We start from the raw sequence: 20,581 nt of genomic DNA, 5'->3' as shown, positions 1-20,581 counted from the left end.
TGTTTTTCCACTTAGGGCGTATCGTTATTATAAAAAACAAATACCAAAGCATTCCTGTTAGTGTGGAATATTGAGATTTTTTTCATCTATTTTAAATAGGGTCACCTTCTGAGATAGAAGTTAGGTGTTTTCACTACTGCTTGAAATGTAATAGCATGCTCCATAGACAAAAGCCAAAAGGAAAGAAAGAAAAATATCAGTATACAGGCTAACACTAAGTTTAGGTATAATGGTTAAAAACTCCAGTTAATAACTAACAGTCAAGCATTATGACAGCATTATTTCTTGACTGAAACATAGCACATCTGGCAAGGCAGTACCTCCAGGTACACTACTGATTCTCAACTGCCGAATCAGTACTGTCTCAAAAGCAAAAGAACTAGCTGTTGACTCACCCTTACACCTTTACACAGCATCTGAACAATTTCTGGTGATCTCCCCCTCAAAGACATCCAAAATATCTGCTTTTCTCTACAGTGTTTGAAACATAAGTAAGCCAAAAAAAGTACTGAATGTCAATCTTTTCCACAGTTTATATATAAATAGCTGAAAAGCGTGTCTTTGTCAAGTAGATAAAAGTCATCAAAAACCACAAAGAATATGTTTAAAGTGGTACAAGAATTAGCATGTCATCTCTGAAAGACAACACTAGAGAAAGGCTCCTAAAAAACTATTAGACTTCTGCATACAATTCTCTTGCCTCAAAGAATACAAAACACATCAGTGCAGTATATCCACTTCTTAGCATTTCTTTTTTTTTGTATTTTAGTAATGCTGTTTTTCAACACAGCTGGTCCTGACTAAACAGATTTAAAGATTCATCAATTCCAAGACTATAAAGGATTATTGTGATTATCTAGTCTGACTTCCTGCAGGGCACATGCCATAGAAACTCGCTCACAGATCGCTGCAACATACTTCCTCTAAGACAATGTGGCAAGAAATCATTTAAAATACAATCCAGTCTTGTTTTAACGATATCAGTAATAAAGAAGCAAGTGCTTTCCATGATTAATTTATTGTTAATTACCCTGATTATTAAAAAGTGGCTTCATTTCTATTCTGAATTTGCATGGCTTCAGTTTGTAAAAACTGGACTTTGTTGTACCTTTTTTGACAGAACTGGCAGGTTGAGACAGATTTTTGACAAATTACCTCAATTAGCAATCATCCACCTGAAACCTTTCTCCATGTACCCATCTATAAGTCATAAATAGGCTAAGTCCTCACTGAACTTCTGCAGTTTGTCTGAATAAATGTACAAAGCAACTTCTTCACTCTGTATTCATCAGGCTTCTGCTGGAATATTATTCTCACTTTTATATATTTACTTCTCTAGATATATATTTTTATCTATTATATGTTGAGAACGTGTGGATAAACAGGTAATTCTTTAAAGCAATAATGAGAATATCCAGAAGATGTGATATATTCTAAAGATTGGGTTTGACTGTTTGGCTGTTTATTCTATAAATGACAAGAATTAGGAAAACAATTTAAATCAAAAACTTGCAGGGAAGAGGAATGGAATAATCTTTTCTCCTTGTCCATGGCAAGTAGAATAAGAAATAACAAGCACTAAGGAGATTCAGCATAGGCTTCAGAAAAAGTCTTTAACAGTATGGGCCAAAAAGTACTAAACTTTTTGAGAGGTTGCAAAATATCCATTGTTACAGACTTTTTTTAATACAAGACAAGCACATGTTGAAAATGCCGTAGTTAGAAATTAACTTGCCTTAAAGGAGTTAGATGGACAGATATAGCACATGTTCTCCAGGAGATGTGCCCTGGCTGTCCCAGGCCAATTATCTTTTCTGACTTCAAGAAAAGATAGGTAACCTTAAGATCCATTTCTAGGTCCTCTCCTCCCATTCTAGGTTCGCCCTCCTATCACTCCTTGCCTTGCAAGAATCAAGTATTGAAGATCATCTCTGAATCTTTCTAGCTTTTCCACATCTATTCTGAAGAGGACACTGCAGATAGCAGTAGCAATAGCTCAACAATCCCCTCATTTAGTCTATACAGAGAGATTTTTAATCACTCTCCTCCTCTGCCCCCCAAGATGGCCCGCTGTCTATAAAGGCAAGACTTCTTATCCTCTTAGCTATCAAAAAATCAAGAAAGAGGCTGATGGTTAGCCATAATAATGTTTCATCATGTTAAGTGTCATTGCACCTCAGGACACAAACACCATCTGTAGGTCCTTTCTATATTTGGATGTATTAGAATAGATGCTTTTTAAAGGAGCCAAGTATCTGACAGAAACCATACGATTTTTGAACTAATCATTATTTAACTTTCTACTTCTGCATCATCAGCAAATTTTATGAGACTGCACCAATTTTTTCTGATTCCTATTATGAGAATAGCGAATAACACTGAGACAAGAACAGATCCCTGCAGGTCCTATTACAAGCAGCACATCTGAATAACAATTCTCCATTTTCAGCTGCTTCGTTATCAATTTATCTGCTTTTAAACCACTTGGTAAATGATATATTTAATTCTGCACTGTTAATTTCTTTAATCACAGTGTCAAGGGAGGGTTACTTAATGCCTGCGGAAGTCCTACATTTATTGTTAACTTTATCAATGCAACTCGTAATCAGATTTATGGACGTGCATGGTTTCTACCCCTGACATGGCTGACAATTTCTGAAGAGAAGGCTAGCGCTAGAAAACAGGGAAACTCAACTATGAAGTTTTAAGATTTGAGGTCAGAAAAGGTAATTAGCCTGGGACAGCCAGGGCACATCTCCTGGAGAACATGTGCTATAAGCCACGTTGGTGAGATATGGACTGGACAAATGGATTGTAAGCTGTGTGGAAAGTTGGCTTGACTGCCAGGCTCAGAGGGTGGTCGTCAACAGTACGTAGACCAACTCGTGGCTGGTTCCTAGTGGCATCCCTCAGTGTACCAACATCTTTATTAACAATCTGGATACTGGAATAGAGTGCAGTCTCAGACACTTTGCAGATGATACCAAGCTTGGGGGAGCAGTCGCCACGCTGAAGGCTGCTATTCAGAGGAGCTTCCTCGACAGGCTGGAAAAACAGACCAACAAGAACCTCACAAAGTTCTTCCCAGACAAATACAAAGTCTTCCTCATCTGGGATAGAATAACCTTATGCAACAAGGGCAGGCAGCAGCTTTACAGGAGACAACCTGGTGATCCTGGTGAAGAAGCTGAACGTGAGCCAGCAATGCTGCCCTTGCAGCAAAGACCAGCCATATACCACACTGTATTAGCAAGAGGGTAGCCTGCAGGTCAAGGGAGGCAATTCTTCCCCTCTATTCAGTAGTCATGAGACATCTGGAGTACTTATTTACCAGGTACAACTGCCAGAGGGGAATACTTAGAAAAGATGGATCCAGATTCTTCTCAGAAGTGCATCAGAATAGGAAAAAAGGCAACAGACATGAGAAATTCCAACTAGATAAAAAGAAAACATTTTCCCTCATGGGTGGTCAAAATTTAGAAAACATTTTTGCCCAGAGAGGTTGCGAGATCTTCACAAATATTAAAAACTCAACTGGACAAGATCCTCAACAACCTGCTCTAATAGGTTCTGCTTTGAGGAGGAGGTTGTACTGGAGACCCCTAGAAGTTCCTTCCAATCAACAGGATTCTGTGCTTCTAAAACTTAAGACACAGCAGTAAAACTCCCCATGAACCATGAGAAGATCCTTTGCCTGATTCTGTCTGATTTCTAAGCCAAAACCTCTCTGATGGAGATAACAAGCATAGGAATAATCAAGTTCCACAATAGAAGAGTGTGCAATAACCGCTATAACCCCTGCCATTAGACTATTACCAATAGTATAAAAACCTCTTTTTATTAGTCACCACTCATTTATTACATTAAAGTGTAACACTGTGGCAGCACAGCCACTTTAATCCACCAGAAATACGTTACTGAAAAAAGCAAGTAGTCTCAAAACCCCCCATCGTCTGAACCTATTGTCTCCTTTCCACGCACTATGACTGGCACTTGTACAGTGAGCCCCATCAAGAATCTAATCTGCCAGAAAAACAGCAACAGAATTAAAGATGGTTAGCATCCAGCCAGATAATTCCCTAATTCCCACTGCAGGGCCACACAGACACTAGTGCATGCAATAGGCAAAAAGCAGCATACATTATGAAGCCTGGCTTCCCAATGCTCATTCCTGTCTGAAATACCTTCTGCTTCACAATATGGCTGAAATTGCACTGCAGTCCTTCCTATGGCAGGAGCAATAAAATTACATTTCTTCCCTCTACACTGCCAATTATTTCCAAGAAAATTAATTTTGTGGTTGGACTGAGTTAGAATTGGTAAAGAGATTCAATATAATAGGGCAGGGAAGTAGAAGAAAGGAAAGGGGACTATCTAGAGTATTCAAAGGGACACCCATCAGAAGGCCCTGGCCAGGCCAACTTGAGGACCTCCAACAAAAGATGATTCAGAAGGTATAGCTTTCTGATTTCCTCTACTAAAATGGGAGAACTCCATCAGAAATAGCGTTTTTCACTGCACAGTAATGTTCTCAAAAAAAAAAAAAAAAAAAAAGCAACAGCATCAAATTTAGCATGATCTTGATACACTGAGATAGTACCACTATTTGCATTAGAAAGTCACACACAATGTATAAAGGTTTCAGCTTATTGTCCATGTAAGAAAATTCTGGCTTTTTTTGGTGATGCCTGTGAACTACCCAGTTCTGTATTTCCCAGATCTACCCACAAAAAAAAAGCCCCTGAAAGATGGCAGTGAAATGAAGAACTAAGGTATTAAAAAATTGTATCTTAAAACAGGGTACGGCTTTTCTAGGATAAATAAAACTGACAACTAGAAAAGAGTTATTTTGGATTGTTTCACACAGGAGAATTTTTTTTTAAATAAGGAAATGTGCCTAACATCTGCCTTTCCTCTTTCTTCAACTATTTCAATACTACTATTCTGTGCTTTATCTAGCACAGCAATGCCATTGAATTACATAGAAATATCAAATCACAATTATGTTATTTCTAGACTACTATGCTGGTAACAGAATAACTTTTAAATAAAATACTTGCATTTAGATGTGTTTCTAACTTAGATTTACATGATGACAGCCAACGGTATTACAGTGAGAGCTGACATGCCTGCAGTTATTGTCAGATCTGAGACAGCAAACTCAGCAGCTACTTCAGAGTATGACACCAAAATCCACCAACAAGCCTAACCAGCTCATTAAAATCATCCTCCCGATTCTAAACTTGTCAGTGATGCTGCTAGTTCCCCTAAAACAAACTGCCATTCTGTTTACATTCTGTGACACAAGGGCCAGACAAAAATTGACAGAAAACTTATCTTTGGTTTCTGTCTTCTTAGCACTGGATTGGCTGCGATATTTTCCTCTTCTGAAAGGCAACAGTATAGCCCCATTTCACTATCTTTAGTGCCTCTTCAAGTAATAACTAAAACATCTCTGTATATCACTTTTTGTCAGCTAAATGAATCGTCCAGAGAATTTTTTAGTTGGAGGAAACATGAAGTCTACACTTATTCTACTTTTTCCCTTTCGTAATAGTTAGAGTAACACTTAAACAAAAAAAAAAAATTTAGGAAAGCAGGAAGTTCCTGATAAAATTCAGAAAATAGAAGAAAACATACTAAGGTTTCATCAAAATAAAGACTAGTGCATGCATCACTGGGATTGACTGGGAAGTAACTGACAAGGAACCAGGGAAAGGGAGATGAAGAGTTAATGAGAAGCTCAGATTGTGATCCTGAAAAAGAATGAGACAAAAGGGGACAAACAATGGGAGAAGAGTTAGATGCCTGATGTTTAGGGTGGGGGGTTTGCTTGCTTCTTTTAACATCTGAGGTCCATTGAATAATGGACATGAGTTCTGAGAAACTTAGGGCTGGCCTTCAGAGCACAGTGCTGTGCCAATTCAGAACTGATCTGCCACATTATACAGGTCTTTTTAAACTGAGCAGGAGAAAGATGACAGGGTTTGATGTCTTCTAAAAAAGCACACAATTTTTAAGTAATACACATCTCCCTATTCAAAGTGACAGTATAGTTACTTTTAAAAAAAAAAATTTTTGAAATATTAAAAATATATCACATCCACCTAAGGATCCAGCACATGGATCAGTAACTTCCAAGAGCAAAAGTTTCTGTCACCACATACGTTTAAATGAAATGAAGATAGTAGTAATATCTATATAGAATATTTTCTTGTTACAAAAAAACCCAAAGTGGTTAAGATCATCTTTTCTTCTTCCCTCTCCTCCATTCTACCAAATATTCCATAATTAATGTTTTTATTTACAGTAATTTAATTAACTCCATTAACTCTGTCAACACATTCATGAAAACTTGCCATACACTTGTTTCTTTACACCTTCCTTTTCATGAGTAAACACACAGAAAACAGCATTAGAAATAAATCTCTGCTGCTGTTCTTTCTCAGATTTCCCAGAAAATAAGTTAACTTTCTTTTAGTATTATGAGCCAGTATTCTATGCTACATTTTAGAAATTCATTAAATCCTGTCTGAGCAGGTTTCCAAGCACATCCCTCTAGTAGGAGAAGAACAAGTCCATTTGATAGTCTTAGTAAAACCACTTACAATCACTAGATGCTCACTAGGCAGAAAACTCATCTGCAGAAGAACTGCAGAAGTTTATCTCACCGTGGAAGGTAACTGGCCCTGTGTACTTCAAATTAAACTTGAGCTATTCAGGTCAATACAAAAATTCTGAGACCAAACATGTTACTACCTCACTCCTTAAAAATGGTAACTCAGTGCTTCTTCAGTATGCACTCTGCGAGATGGCTAAGATTGCCAGGTCATATATAGAACAAGATGACTTGATTAACTATTAACCTCAAGTTCTGAGGCTATCAGGAAAATTGAAGGAGGAAGATACAGATGGATTCCCAAAATAAAATGACTGCCTTCAACCCTTTACTGGCCTACCCTGACTAAAAAAAAAAAAAAAAAAAAAAAAAATTAAATACTGTCAGTAATAGAAAGCATGGAAAAGTAATAGCACTAGGATCACTACTAGTACTTTAACTGTTGTATTAGAAAACACTGATAATACACGCACCTGTACACAACAAACTGAGCTTCAGCTAATTCATGAAAGAAACCTGTAAGTATTATTCTTAAATCAAAGAAAGATTTACAGTAATATAATAATTATAAACCTGCATCTTTGATAAACATCAATGTAATAGTTCTATCAAAAGGTATTAACTACTGGATTAAACAAAAGAGAAGCTCAAACTCCCCCTAGTCAGCTGTCGAGTGACAGCACAGGAACACAGAGCTCCTCAGTCCACTCACTCGCTGCCTACCCAACTGCCGCTGCTGCCAGAAGGGACAGGGTGGGAACGGTTCACAGGGCGGGAAGGAAAAGGCAGGAGACAAACTGCCTTTTTCAGCAGCAGTGCCAGCTTACACCAGCTTGAAAAGTCCAGAGAGGTATTAAATAACAGTCTCCCTTTCCTTCTGAAAGGATGCAATCTCAGCTTCATTTCTGAATGCCTGCTCTTGCACAGACTACAGAGCAAGCATTCACAAATTCCCCGTCGCCTCTCATAACATATCTAAAAGAATAAACTGAAATCTGCTCCATCAACTGCAATTTAGTTTAGATCAAACAGCTAATGCTCGAATGGCAAAGAACATAAAAGATACCACTATTTCCCCTGCTATGTAAAGGTGTTTGAATTCAGACTACTGTCATACTGCAAGGGAAGAAAAAAAAAAAAACAACCAAACCACAAACCCCCCCCCCCCACCACCAAAAAACTTCATGTAAAGAACCTGGGACTCAAAATCTTCCAAATTTATGAAAAGTCCTTTCAACTCAGGGATCCTTCACTGAAAGGGTAGTCAGGCATTGGAACAGGCTGCCCAGCAAAGTGGTTGTGTCCCCATCCCTGGAGGTATTTAAAAGACAGGTAGACGTGGTGCTTAGGGACATGGTTTAGTGGTGGCCTTGGCAGCGCCAGTTCAATGGTTGGACTTGATGATCTTAAAGGTCTTTTCCAACCTAAACGATTCTATCAGTCTATGACATTCCAAAAGTCACACACAGCTCAGCAAAACACAGTGAAAAGAAAGAATTAAGATATTAGCCCTAGAAAGCCTTGTGACAAGTCACACGTGCATGCAATCTTAACTGCTGAGGATAAAAAATGAGCAAAAGAGTGGACTTTAAATACCGCTTGTAAAAAGCAATTAAATTTCTTTGGACCCAAAGCTATTACTTGCCCCCTCACGCCTAGAACAGGGGTTCCTAAGTTTCCTGTGTCTGTGTACTTGCTTGCACAGCAGCCACAGAAGCCACTCTCAGCCACACACACGCGAGATGCAGTATTTGGCTGCGTAGTGTTCGTGTACCTTTAGCGTTTGCTGTCCACTTCGGAACTATTAGCAGCAGCATATATTTGTGTTGAAGGAAAACAAACTAGAGACCATATCAACATGAAGCCATTGATACAAAGAGGTATATGTATATCAGTAGCTGCTATCAGAAAATAATATAATCCTACACTTGATTTATGTTTTCCATTATTTCAGCAACAGCTTTTTCTGTAATATGTACTGGATCTCATCTAAACACATTGGATCTGAAGCTATTAGTGGCAGTGAGTACTGGCACTAAAAAGAAATGGGTATTTGTTTTATAAGCCATCGGGGTGCCCTGAATTCATTTGTCTTTGGAATTAACTTCTCATATCAACTGATGGATTTATTTTTTTTTCCTCAAAGGCAGTACGTTATTTTTAGAGGTAAATTTACAATCATAAAATATCTACACTACCTGAAGAAGCTCTTCAGTACAGTGATAGAAGTTAATAGCAGCTAAAGACTTTGAAATCAAACTTGGCCATCAGTAATTTTTTATACTTAATCAACATTTATGACTAAAACCAAAGCAATCAGCTAGCACAAGGCTCTGCTTCTAAATTAAAAATTAAACAAAACCAAACCACCATGAAATTTACAGGAAGGTAAACACAAAAAATGTGAGAAGTTACAGTTCTCTCACAGAAACCTCTCCCAATTTCTTTAATTTTGTTTCTTTGTATTCCTTCTATTTTAAGCAATCTTTATGTGTAAAACATAGTATGATAACTTCTATTAAACAATAAAACTTGAGGAAACAGGCAGAAGAATTTCTGAAAGGAGAACACATTTCTCCAAAGGCCATGAATCACCGTTAGCTCAAAACTAAGACGCAACCAATTTAAGGAATTATGTGAGTTGTTTCCAAAGATAAAATTTATATTTCTTTTCACCTTTTTCATTCCAACGTTCACAAAAAACATATGTTATGAGAAAATTACTGGAAGAGAAAGTTAAGCACTCAAGAAAATGAGGATAAACAATAACTGAAATTAGCGCTGGCTCCTGTACACATGCTTTACAATACTTTTTAATTGCATGACCAGATGCAGAACCCCTCTTTATTTTGACCAATTAATGAACAACCATCCAGATTTTCATTATCATTTGTGGCTCAATGTATGGTTCTTACGGCTTAGTTTACTAAAAATTATTCAAGCCTTACTATGAAGGCAGATATTCCCCATTCCTAATGATTTCTACATAACATTCAGCATCCAAATGCTTCAGACCTACAACATTTTTGTGAAAATACATGCAAGACTAGACATAATATTATCTTGGTTTCACAGAGAGATTTAAGTATAAAAGTGTCCTCTAATTTGGTGCAACCAGCTTGTGATAACTCCTATAATATCGACATGGAAGACGGAAGGTCACAACCCTCTCTGACAGGGCACTGCATTTTCATTTTAAGAGTGGCTCTCCCTCTTTCTGGAAGTCTTTGTCACACTCACTATTCACTGGAGAATAGTTGAAACATATGAAGAAGGAAGGGGGTTTACAACCTCATTACCATATACCATACGGTAAGTGACCACAAAATTAAAGGTCTTATCGTAACTCTTACAGAAAAAGTAGACTAAACTGAGAACACAGGCATTTCCCTGGTTCTTGAATGCTGGCCTTTGCAACCCTACTTATACTTTTAGAACAGTTTTTATTTACCAATTATCTCTACAGTATATACACAATCATGCGGCTGGAAGTTGAAATAAGAGAAAAGAAGCAGGTCTTTAATAATCTTTTTAAATGTTTTAATTTCACCTTAATACCTGATGTAAAATTAAGTATCTATCCATTTGCCAGACTTACCACTGAGTTTTTAAATTAAGATGCATTTTTATTCCTGTTTGTTTAGAAGGACACAAAAATCAACCATTACCTCCTGCCCAGCCAAACGCAACAAGGCAGAGAGTAATCAAATTTGGCAGGCCAAGTGCTGGCTGTCCACTGCTGCAGCAGCTACCATGTTCTCTGTCACTCCAGCTACAAGGTTTTTAGTATGCCTGCGCATACACTAATTCTCATAACCCTGAATTTCTATCTCTCCCACCCATGAAATTTTGTTACCCACTCCCCTTAGAAAACACAGAATTGTGTTATATATAGATAGATATTAAAATTACAATAATTATTAATAATTATATTTATCATATGTTAGTTACCTTTTCCTCTCTATGTCTTAAGGATAGAAACAACAGAAAGTAACATAAATTAGGATAAGACTGAAGGATACTTCGTGATACCACATGGACAATAGTGCCATACAGGCTGCCAAAAGGGCAGATGTTCTTTGCTTTTCTATTTAAAAAAAAAAAAAAAAAAAAAAAAATCTGTCTTCTATAAAATGAAATCCAACGAACTGCCTTTTAGTTCCAATAAATACCCACTGGGGATGATCAGTCTTTTTCCTTCTAAGCTCTATACATGCACACAAGCTTGCTCACTCACTCCAAAAAGCCAGATTGCCAGTTTCTCCCCTACCCCCCCCCCCCCCCAGTTTTCTGATCTTTAAAAACAAAACAAAACCAAAACAAACTGCCATGTTTCCTCAAAATACATCTTTAGAAGACTAAAATCAAACCACACTACCATTTGCCTCTCTTTCAAATGCAATTCTGTCATAACATCATACTGGGAACAACCCAGGTGAGTCTCTCCAGTTACAGATGAAGAAACCCTCAAACTCCTGTTTAGATTTCTGGATTAAAACGTTCTTTCCCTTGTCTAATGTAATTAAGTGTTCAGTATGCTTACAGTACAAAACAAATAGTTTGAAAGCATCTGCAAGTCAGCCACTGGTTTTCCCAGAGTAAATTCTGTTGTGTTTCCTTGCTGGTTGTCTGTTCAAAGCTAGTGTTAAACCAACATTCAATAAAATCAAATTCCCATGTTTTAATACTGCACATGTACTTCACATGTACACTATAACACTGTTTTCACCATGTGGTAGACTGGATATTGTTCTAAAAGGAAAGAGCTCTTGGTTAACTACAAACTAGCTAATACTTCAAAAATCTAAAATTAATCCCCCAAAAAAACCCCTCCAAATGCCCCCATAATTTGCTATGAATTTCAGTATCAGGAAGGCAGCTATCATCTTCTATTTACCAAAATAAAAGAGCGTATTATGACCTCCCATATCAACGACTAAATAACATTCTCCTAAAAAGCAAAAAATTATAAAAACACCCTGCACATAGTTTGTCACGGTAGGACTTGCCAAGGACACCAGAAGGTGACTTACATTTAATTCTGTCTTTATTTTTAAAATCTATTGAAATCTATCCATCTCCATGGTAATTCAAAACATATATTCCTCCCATACAGTCTGATTAATACTTTGTAGTTTTTGTTTTATTGTTAACATTTTGTTTGTTTGAAAATACATAAGAAATGTCTAGTTGATCCTAATAATCTTAAATGATATCATGACTCTGTATGCGGAAGTAAATGAAAGGTGAAATGTACTACATATATTGCTCCTTGTTACACTGTTCTTTAAATCCAATAAACTAGCCATAAGTTCTGTGGTCTTCAAAGGAAAGTAACTTTCAAACCAATTATCGTAATTTTTCAAATTTTAATGATATGACTTGCTTACAAACTAATCTTATTTTACTCTCCTAAAAAGTTATGCCTACTTCTAATTCCTTAAAGCTCGCAAACTTCCACAAATCACTGTGAAAGACCAACTGCATTAAATCTTTCAAAAATAGGGAAGGGAAAAATTATGGGAATCCTTTATAATCTTAAAATATGAAGCACTTAAACTGAACTTCAGCAAGTTAGTGCTAACGGGGAGATGTACTGAAATGGACTGCATTTTATGGCAGTGACCTAATAAATATTAAGTGTAGATTCTACATTAGAACTGTTTCACCAAAGAAGAAATGTAGAGGTCATGACATCCACTAAAGACCTCCAAGAAACCATAACTAATAAATTTATGTAAATGCAAGTCTCAATTTAGCAAAGCATGAGAAGGACTTTCACTCAGCTTTCCAAAGACAACATATCTAAGCAGCGTAAAAGCCTATGATTTTAGGTACAAAACCTTCTAACTGCCTCAGGTAATGAATAGACGTAAGTCACATTGTGACACTTCTATATTGGGGTCTTTATTCTGATCCCCACAATTCAAGAAAGATGCAGACAGACTGGAGAGGGTCCAAAGGAGGGCCACAAAGATGATCAAAGGGCTGGAGAACCTTTCCTATGAGGAAAGACAAAAGGAGTTCACTTTTATTCCCTGGAGAAGGTGGCTCAAGGGGACCTCATCACAGCATTTTAGTACTTAAAGGGTGGCTACAAAGAGGATGGAGGCTCTCTCTTCACAAGGAGCCACATGGAGACGACAAGGGGCAATGGGTATAAATTGCACCGGTAGAGGTATCATATCAACATAAGAAAGAAATTTTCTACAGTAAGAACAACCATTCACTGGAACAACCTCCTCAAGGACATGGTCGAGTCCCCACCGCTGGATGTTTTCAAGATGCAATTGGACAGGGTGCTAGATAATCTCATCTAGGCCCAATTTTCCCACGAAAGGTTGGACCAGATGATCTTTCGAGGACCCTTCCAACCTGGGCTATTCTATGATTCTGTGATTTATCTCCAGCTTCCCCTTCCATGACTGAACATACCAAATTATAGAAATATCCACCTTACACATACAACACTGAAGCGTTCATTCTGCACATACTCTTCACAACCCAATCAAGAAAAATGTTCAAGTATTTTCTAGTAATCAAATGACAGATCTGCTAAAAGCCTTTGATTAGGTTGCTAAGCAATCAGGTGTTTTCCCCAGTGCACTGTTCCCTTTGAGAAACTGAAAAACTAGATGCTACTGAAAGTGGAAATATTTACTCTTAGTTTTCCTTATATTCTGTGCAGCACTTAACAAGACTATCAGCTGCCTCAAACTCATATCTGAGTTTCTGGCCACTCCATGGAGATCCATCCTTCACTCCAACCACAGAAAGATATAAAAATATCCATAATACTGCCCAACATTAGAATATAGGTCTAGGGATAATAAAGTGATAACTTTGAGTCTCTCTGTTAGTGTCAACTGGGGCCAGACAAGCTCTGAAGATTCTTTTTAGATGACTCTTTCACAATGCCTGAACAATCACCCTAAAGGATTTTCCTATTTGCAGGTAACCTTTAAAATGACTCAGAAAAAGGAAAGAGGACCACATATATGTGCAATCCCATATATGTACATATGTCACAGTACAAACACCTCATCTTTCCAGGAGTTTGCTTGCACAGAACTGTAAGTGTGTATGAAATATGCTCAGCCTTGACTTTCCATCCTATTCCTTCATGGGAGACCTTCTGAAGTAGACCTCAGATGCAGCATGTCTGTTTTAGATCATACCACACTTTTTTCTGTCTACATAGTTTAGAAAATGCATTAGCAGTTCCATGTTTTATCAGATATGAAGCAAAAGTAAAAATGTCTCATAAAATACTCCAATACAAGAGTAAACTACATTAGTGGTTCAGTGAATGACATTTTTTTTTTTTTTAAGATCAGTTTTGAACTAATGGTTCAATTTTAAGGACACCCTAAAACACCCAAATCAGATAGCTTCAATTGTACCAAGTCCTTTTACCCACTCTCTTTTACTTCATAGGATCCTCAGAAAACTTAAAAGAAGCCAATAGGAGATTTGTTTCAGACTCAGCTGGCAAAAATTCCATCTATTCCCAACGCCATCAGGTCTTACTCCTAAAACTAAACGAGAAGTCACTCCACACTCTTCCCCTGGCTCCCCTTCTGCATAAAAGTAGCAAATTACCTTTATTGATCTGACCAAATTCTAAATTGGGCAATTATGTTTGGTCTCTCTACAGTCATCTGCTATTTCAACAGAAATAGTCCTCACATCACATCTTAAACTCCAAGGAATTTTTTTTTACTGTTAAAATAGCTACTATGCTCCAACTGTGAGTTTCAGTGATCTCTTTAGCTGACTTAACAACTCACAGGAGTCTTGTTTGACCTAATTAACTAAAGCTTACAGAGATCTTGCAGATCCTTTATTTAGAAGTAGTATAAAAATAACAAATCTTACCCATACACACAGTGTAAGAGAGAAAGTTATCTACCTTATTGGTATTATTTTTCTGTCTCAGTGGAAGTCATGTATACTGGTCTGGGCAACTACATGAGAGCCACACACATGCATTTCACCATAACAAATGCAATTTTGCATCTTTCTCCACCTCTGTGCCTACAGAAGTCTCTCCAACATTTGTTCTTGTTTTTCTGCTCTCTATTCCTTGTCCCTTTGGAGTGGTCACAAGAACAAGCTCAGCTTCCCATAGTGGTACCAATAATCATCTTATTTTTCTTTGCTCTTCCACTCCATATTAAGTATAATATTGGGGAAGGGAATCACTGGCATCTTTTGTTTATAAGTCAGAACCTTCTTTTAAATTTCTTAGGCTTCCCACAAAATGAAATAGGTATCTTGTCCAAATTAATCTAAATAACAATATGGATTATTTGAGCCAGGCAAAAAAATAGCACCAGATATAGGGTCCATACACTTCGTAACAATATACGTACATATGTATATGTACGTGTACACATACACTCACACATACGTACACACACACATCTGGTCAGCTATGGTTATCAGAAACTCTACCCACATTATGAGCAAATCAGTATACAGTGTTTACATAGTACAGATTTTAAACACTCAGTTCCTGAACTCCCTCCAAAAGATTTTGTACAATGGCAGTGAAAAGTAGGAAAATCCAAACCAAGTAGGTTAAATAGAACAGTGACCTTTTTTGACAGAAAGTAGTTACTAAATTTTACTGTTTCTGTGCTCATCTTAGAAGCCTGGATACAGGCAGATCAGAAACCAAAGAACTGCTTTTTTTATTTTCCAGTATCATGACACTATATCTATCTGCACACAGACTACATATTCAAATAGGGGAAAAAATGTGCTCTTTTGTATCCCAGAGCCATAGAAGTCATATCATCTTTAGTCCTTTAAAAATACTAAATATTTAAATTCTATTACTGATCACTCAGTAACAAATAAATGTGATTTTTAGATAGAATTTTTAACTAGGTTATCATTACTACTACAAAAAATATCCAATATAAGTAACAATAACCCCAAATAAATTTTCTGATAGCTTCCATACCAGTATTATTTGTATCCCTTTCCATTTTGAGAGAAACGTCCTGCATTTTCAAAATTCTTATTGTTTTGTTATCATTTAAAGGCTTATAATATCAGAATCCAACTAGTCAGAGTATAACATGGTATTACAGTAAAGCAAACACCATATATCTTTCTATTTCAAATTCATCTTAGGCACAGCCCTTCCTTTAAGAACTCATTGCACACAAATGCCTTTTTCTCCACAGTCTCAGCTTCTAGTTCTACTAAGAGTATCACTTGGCTTTCACCTTGATAGCAATAATTACAAGAATATCACAGCCCTGTGTTACTACAGTGAACTCAAGCTAATCTTTCCAATATATATTTCACAGACCTACAAACTAAAATTACTGCACAACTCTCATAAATCTATTCAAGCTTCCCCACGCACAGTTTCCTCCTAGTAATAGCACGGACTCTGTGGTCAGAAGGAACCAAGGAAGATTGCCAATATTTTACAAGAACTAATTTTCTACAACTGTCTCAAAGTTGTGCTTCACTTTGCCCTTCCATTTCTCAGTGTTCTCCTCCCTCCAATTGTTTTCAGCTGAGCTGTTTTATCTTGGAACAACATAGCATCCCTCTTCAGGCAGTGTTTTAACTGCTCCAGGCTTCCTGGGTATTACATTCCAGTTCCTATTGTTTAATTGAAAGGCAAATACAAACCTTACAGTGTATCTCAATGATATTACTACAGCAATTTCTTAGGATTTTTAATTGAAACAAACTTGGTCTTTCAAACCATAATCCAAATAAGAAGTTTGACAAAAAGCGTGAGATGAACATTTTGGCCTATTCAGAGATATCAAGAGATGCTGTACGTTTTGTTTGGCAGTTATCTTACAGTGCAATACTACTAAATAATGAAGTGCCTACTGCTACCATTTATAGGTACTGACCTACTGAAAACATCTGCAGTAACAGCATTTGAACTTTTGCTACAGTAAGAAACTTTTCTACAAAGCTGACTAGGCACAGTATCATGATAAATAACATTAATTAGATTTCTTAGATGATTCGTATTACAGTTTGGGAATAATAAAAAATTTCTGCTGGTGCTGATCCAACAAGGACATACATAGCTTCTAGCCTAAATACCAATTATAACATCCTAATCCCAGCTCTGCCACATCCATTTGTACACCTCTGTACACTTCCTCAGCCTTCGGATTTACAGTTTGTAAATGGGACAAATTTCTGCTACCCACCTAAAAATAGCGTAGATAGTTCTTTCATGTCAGAAGAGCTACGGTACTACATCAGTAATCTTGAACATAAGACTGAAGGTGGTCAAACACTGACAGCTTTGTCCAGGGAAGTTGTGGAGTCTCCACTCACAAGAAACTCAAAACCTGACTGGATGCAGCCCTGGGCAAGCTACTCTAGCTGACCCTACCTGATAAGGCAGTTGAACTAGATGATCTCAAGAGGTTCCTTCCAACCTAAACAATTCTCTGATTATTTCTAGGCTAGCAAATATTTGGGCTTAGTTTGCGGTTTGGTTTTTTGGTTGGTTGGTTGGTTTTTTTGTTTGTTTTGCTGTTGTTGGTTTTGGGGTTTGGGGTTTGTGGGGTTTTTTTGGTTTGGTTTTTTTTTTTCTTAATAATTTCTGGAGAAACCCACCACAACAATTTATTTTCTACTCTGAAGCTCTGCCTATTTCTTCTTGTCATGGAACAGATGTCGCCTTCCAAAGTTCTATGAAAAAAGTAAACTCTTTCCCCTGTTATTTAAGAATACAATAATGTTGTGTGCAATGTTATATTAAGTATAATGAGCCAGAATAGAAAGCAGTCCCAGGAAGAATATCACTAAGTGAAAGTTTATAGCTAGAGCTTTGTCTCTCCTTCCCCTCAAGGAACTAGTTTTAACAATAAAAAAGAAATAGATTAGTAGAAAGGAAGTGTAAGTCATTTGTAGATAAAATGATTCCCCTTTCTCCAATTCAATACCATTGTCAGTATTACTGTTGCCTTCTTCATCTGACACTGGGGAGAGAGAAAAATCTAACAGGAAGAAAACAAAAAAGATCGCTTTATTCACACACATCAGAGAGGTAAGTATTTGAAATGGGAAAACAAGGAGTACTAGCTGTAAGAGTGGTATATACCACGTGCCATGCCCCACTCCCCAATTAGACTGGATGCTACTTTCCAAGAAAATTTCTTCAGAGGCATATGATCCCCACAGAAGAAGTGGGTGCAACAAAGGTAAAACTGATTTCATAATAGACTTGATTGCTTTTTGAAGAAAGTACGGAACATGGCTGGTTGTGCTACAGATACACTAGACTCATTTAATTGGATCTTTTCTGGTCTTATTTCCTACATATCTAACTACTGTCACTTCAGGTTTCAAGAAGGAAACAAAGCTGCTACAGCTGTATGTAGAGGTATTTCTCTAAAGTAAGGAAAGAAAGGAAATTCATGCTTGTACCACCTACAGTTCTTGATCTTAATCCTGCAGTTATGGTTTGTAATTACTAAGCTAAAGAGTTAAAAGAAAAAAAGGAAACCGAAAAAAATACTTTCAAATGTGCAAGTTCTTTATTAGCTGTTCCATGGGATTTGGCCATTAAAAAAGAGAACAAAGATGAAAGCAGAGGTAGCTGACATTATGTGGCAGCAACTGAAAATTATATAAAATAGATGAGTATAAAACTCAATACACTTATCTTGAGTTTTTATTTTTAATAGAGGAAGGAACAATCGTATGAAAAGACTTCTGTTTCAGTTCTTCCTCTTTCAAACTCTAGATGCTAAGACACATGCTCATAGACTGTGCTGAGTAATACTTTGAAGTCTTTCATGGGACTTACAGAAATCTTCTATATTCTGTTACTAAATGCATATACTATTTCTTACGTATTTAAGAATACTTCAAAATTTATTTTTTTAAACAATGACGCTTTCAGCTCTGAAGGCAAAATTTCAAAACTGCTGAAATTTTCAACATAGCCCACGTGACCCTCAGATGATCCGTGATTCTGCAGTTAGCGAACCCCACCAGTAGATAAAATGAATCTAACAATTCTTATATTGATTATGATTTTTTCCTAAGGGACTGAAAGGCAGGCAACATATCTCCCAAGATATCTGAGAAATAAAGTACAATGAGAATAGTACTGTTCTTACCACATACAGCTGTTTCCAGAGCACAGCCCATTCCTGCAGTGTGGCTGTGACTTCAGTCACAACAGAATCTTCAAGTGGAACAACTGTTTCATATTGCCTATACAAGAAGAGGGGAAAAAATTAGGAAAGGTACCCTGGAAAAGGTAGAGAAAGAAATAAATGTCAGCATAGTAATTTGTAAAATGCTAGAACTCGAATTTCTTTGAATTTGTTCAACATAAAGGAAAATATCTTAAGAGCAACATTTTGTCTGTTGTAACACTGACGCAACTCCACATCAACTGTTCCTCCGTTACATTCCACAAGAATCAGCTTATATGAAGCGTTTCCTAGTTACCCGTTCAAAGTATATAATTTCATTCTAATCAAGGTCAATGAAAACACTTTTCCTTATTATAGCATGTTAAATTAACTTGCCTGTAAAGTGGCGTCCTTCACAGTTTGTATCCCTTCTCTCTAAGCCAGTCCAACCCTTTTGTCCCTCCAATTAATATGCTAGCCAATATCATTAACTACCCAAAAGATCTACCATCTATTAACATTTCCCATCTAGAAGACTTTTTCAATATTGGATATGAAACCTGAGTGAGCTATCCTCTAATCAAAAGAATAGGAATTGTCTCTTTGTGGTCAACATCCTCCATATCTATTAAAGGAGAATCATAGAATGGTTTGGGTTGGAAGAGACCTTTTAAAGGTCATCCAGTCCAACCCCCCCTGCAATGGGCAGGGACATCTACAACTAGAGCAGGTTGCTCAGAGCCCCATCCAGCCTGGCCTTGAATGTTTCCAGGGATGGGGCATCTACCACCTCTCTGGGCAACCTGTTGCAGTGTTTCACCAGCCTCATTGTAAAAAATTTCTTCCTTATACCTAGGGTCTGAATCTACCCTCTTTTAGTTTAAAACCATCACCCCTTGTCCTATCTCTATTGGCCCTGCTAAAAAGTCTGTCCCCATCTTTCTTAAAAGCCCCCTTTAAGTACTGAAAGGCTGCAGTAAGGTCTCCCCACAGCCTTCTCTTCTCCAGGCTGAACAGCCCCAGCTCTTTCAGCCTTTCTTCATAGCAGAGGTGTTCCATCCCTCTGATCATTTTTGTGGCCCTCCTCTGGACCTGCTCCAAGAGGTCCACGTCAGCCAAGCATATCTCCCTCTTTCATCACACTGAAATGCAAGAATGTGGTAACTAATGTATTTATTGTAATATTATTATATTATCTGAGCCATTAGTGCCTTGACTTGCCCTTTATGTTGAATGCTATTACTGAAACAAGTGTCAGGTTGTAAAAATAAGGGTCTGTTTCAAGCTTCTGCTCTTTCAGCAATTTTTTAAAAAGAGGGAGAATTAAAAAAAAAAATCAAAACAACATGTTTCTGATGTTTCTGAAACACACTCTGTTGGAATAATTTTCCGTAGGTCCTAAAGTAGCAGCACTGAAAAACACTGCTTCAAAAGGTGATTTGGGACAAGTAGTGTCAAGTGAGAGACAGCCTCTGCAGCACACCGAACAACCATGAAGGACACCAATCCCTTCCTTTTCAGCAGTACAACTGTGCGTACAGCTATTTTGAAATTCTCCTGAAGGGACGCTACAAACTCCCCATTCCATAACCACTTCAAACTATTTTTTCTGTCCTTTGTGCAGAGTTAAATGAGTGCTAACAAGTAAATATGTGAACAATGAGATGTAATTAATTCCAAAAAGTTTGGGTAGGATTTTTTTTTTTGTTTGTTTATTTTTAAAAGAGAATACAGTTAATTGTTAAAAAAAAGCCACACACTTTCATGGCAATATTTCCCTTTTGAAAATTGTTACTGTTAATTGTGCCACATTAGC

General features: G+C 37.1%; 1 protein-coding gene across 14 annotated transcripts in view; it reads right to left on the bottom strand.

Moving 5' to 3' along the window:
• Positions 1–20,581, bottom strand: part of DOCK3 (dedicator of cytokinesis 3) — a 221,367-nt gene that overhangs the window by 163,951 nt on the left and 36,835 nt on the right. For all 14 annotated transcript variants that reach the window (XM_087743795.1, XM_087743802.1, XM_087743796.1 and 11 more), the window contains exon 5: positions 18,745–18,841. In XM_087743795.1, coding sequence (XP_087599921.1) covers positions 18,745–18,841 — 97 coding nt within the window. The remainder of the gene's footprint in view (positions 1–18,744; positions 18,842–20,581) is intronic.

The sequence above is a fragment of the Nipponia nippon genome, unplaced genomic scaffold (genome assembly GCF_047370975.1).
Source record: "Nipponia nippon isolate SJK-2023a ecotype South Korea unplaced genomic scaffold, ASM4737097v1 scaffold_9, whole genome shotgun sequence".
Taxonomy (NCBI): Eukaryota; Metazoa; Chordata; class Aves; order Pelecaniformes; family Threskiornithidae; genus Nipponia; species Nipponia nippon.
Note: the sequence above shows the minus strand (reverse complement) of the source record. Positions and strands in the feature narration are given on the sequence as shown.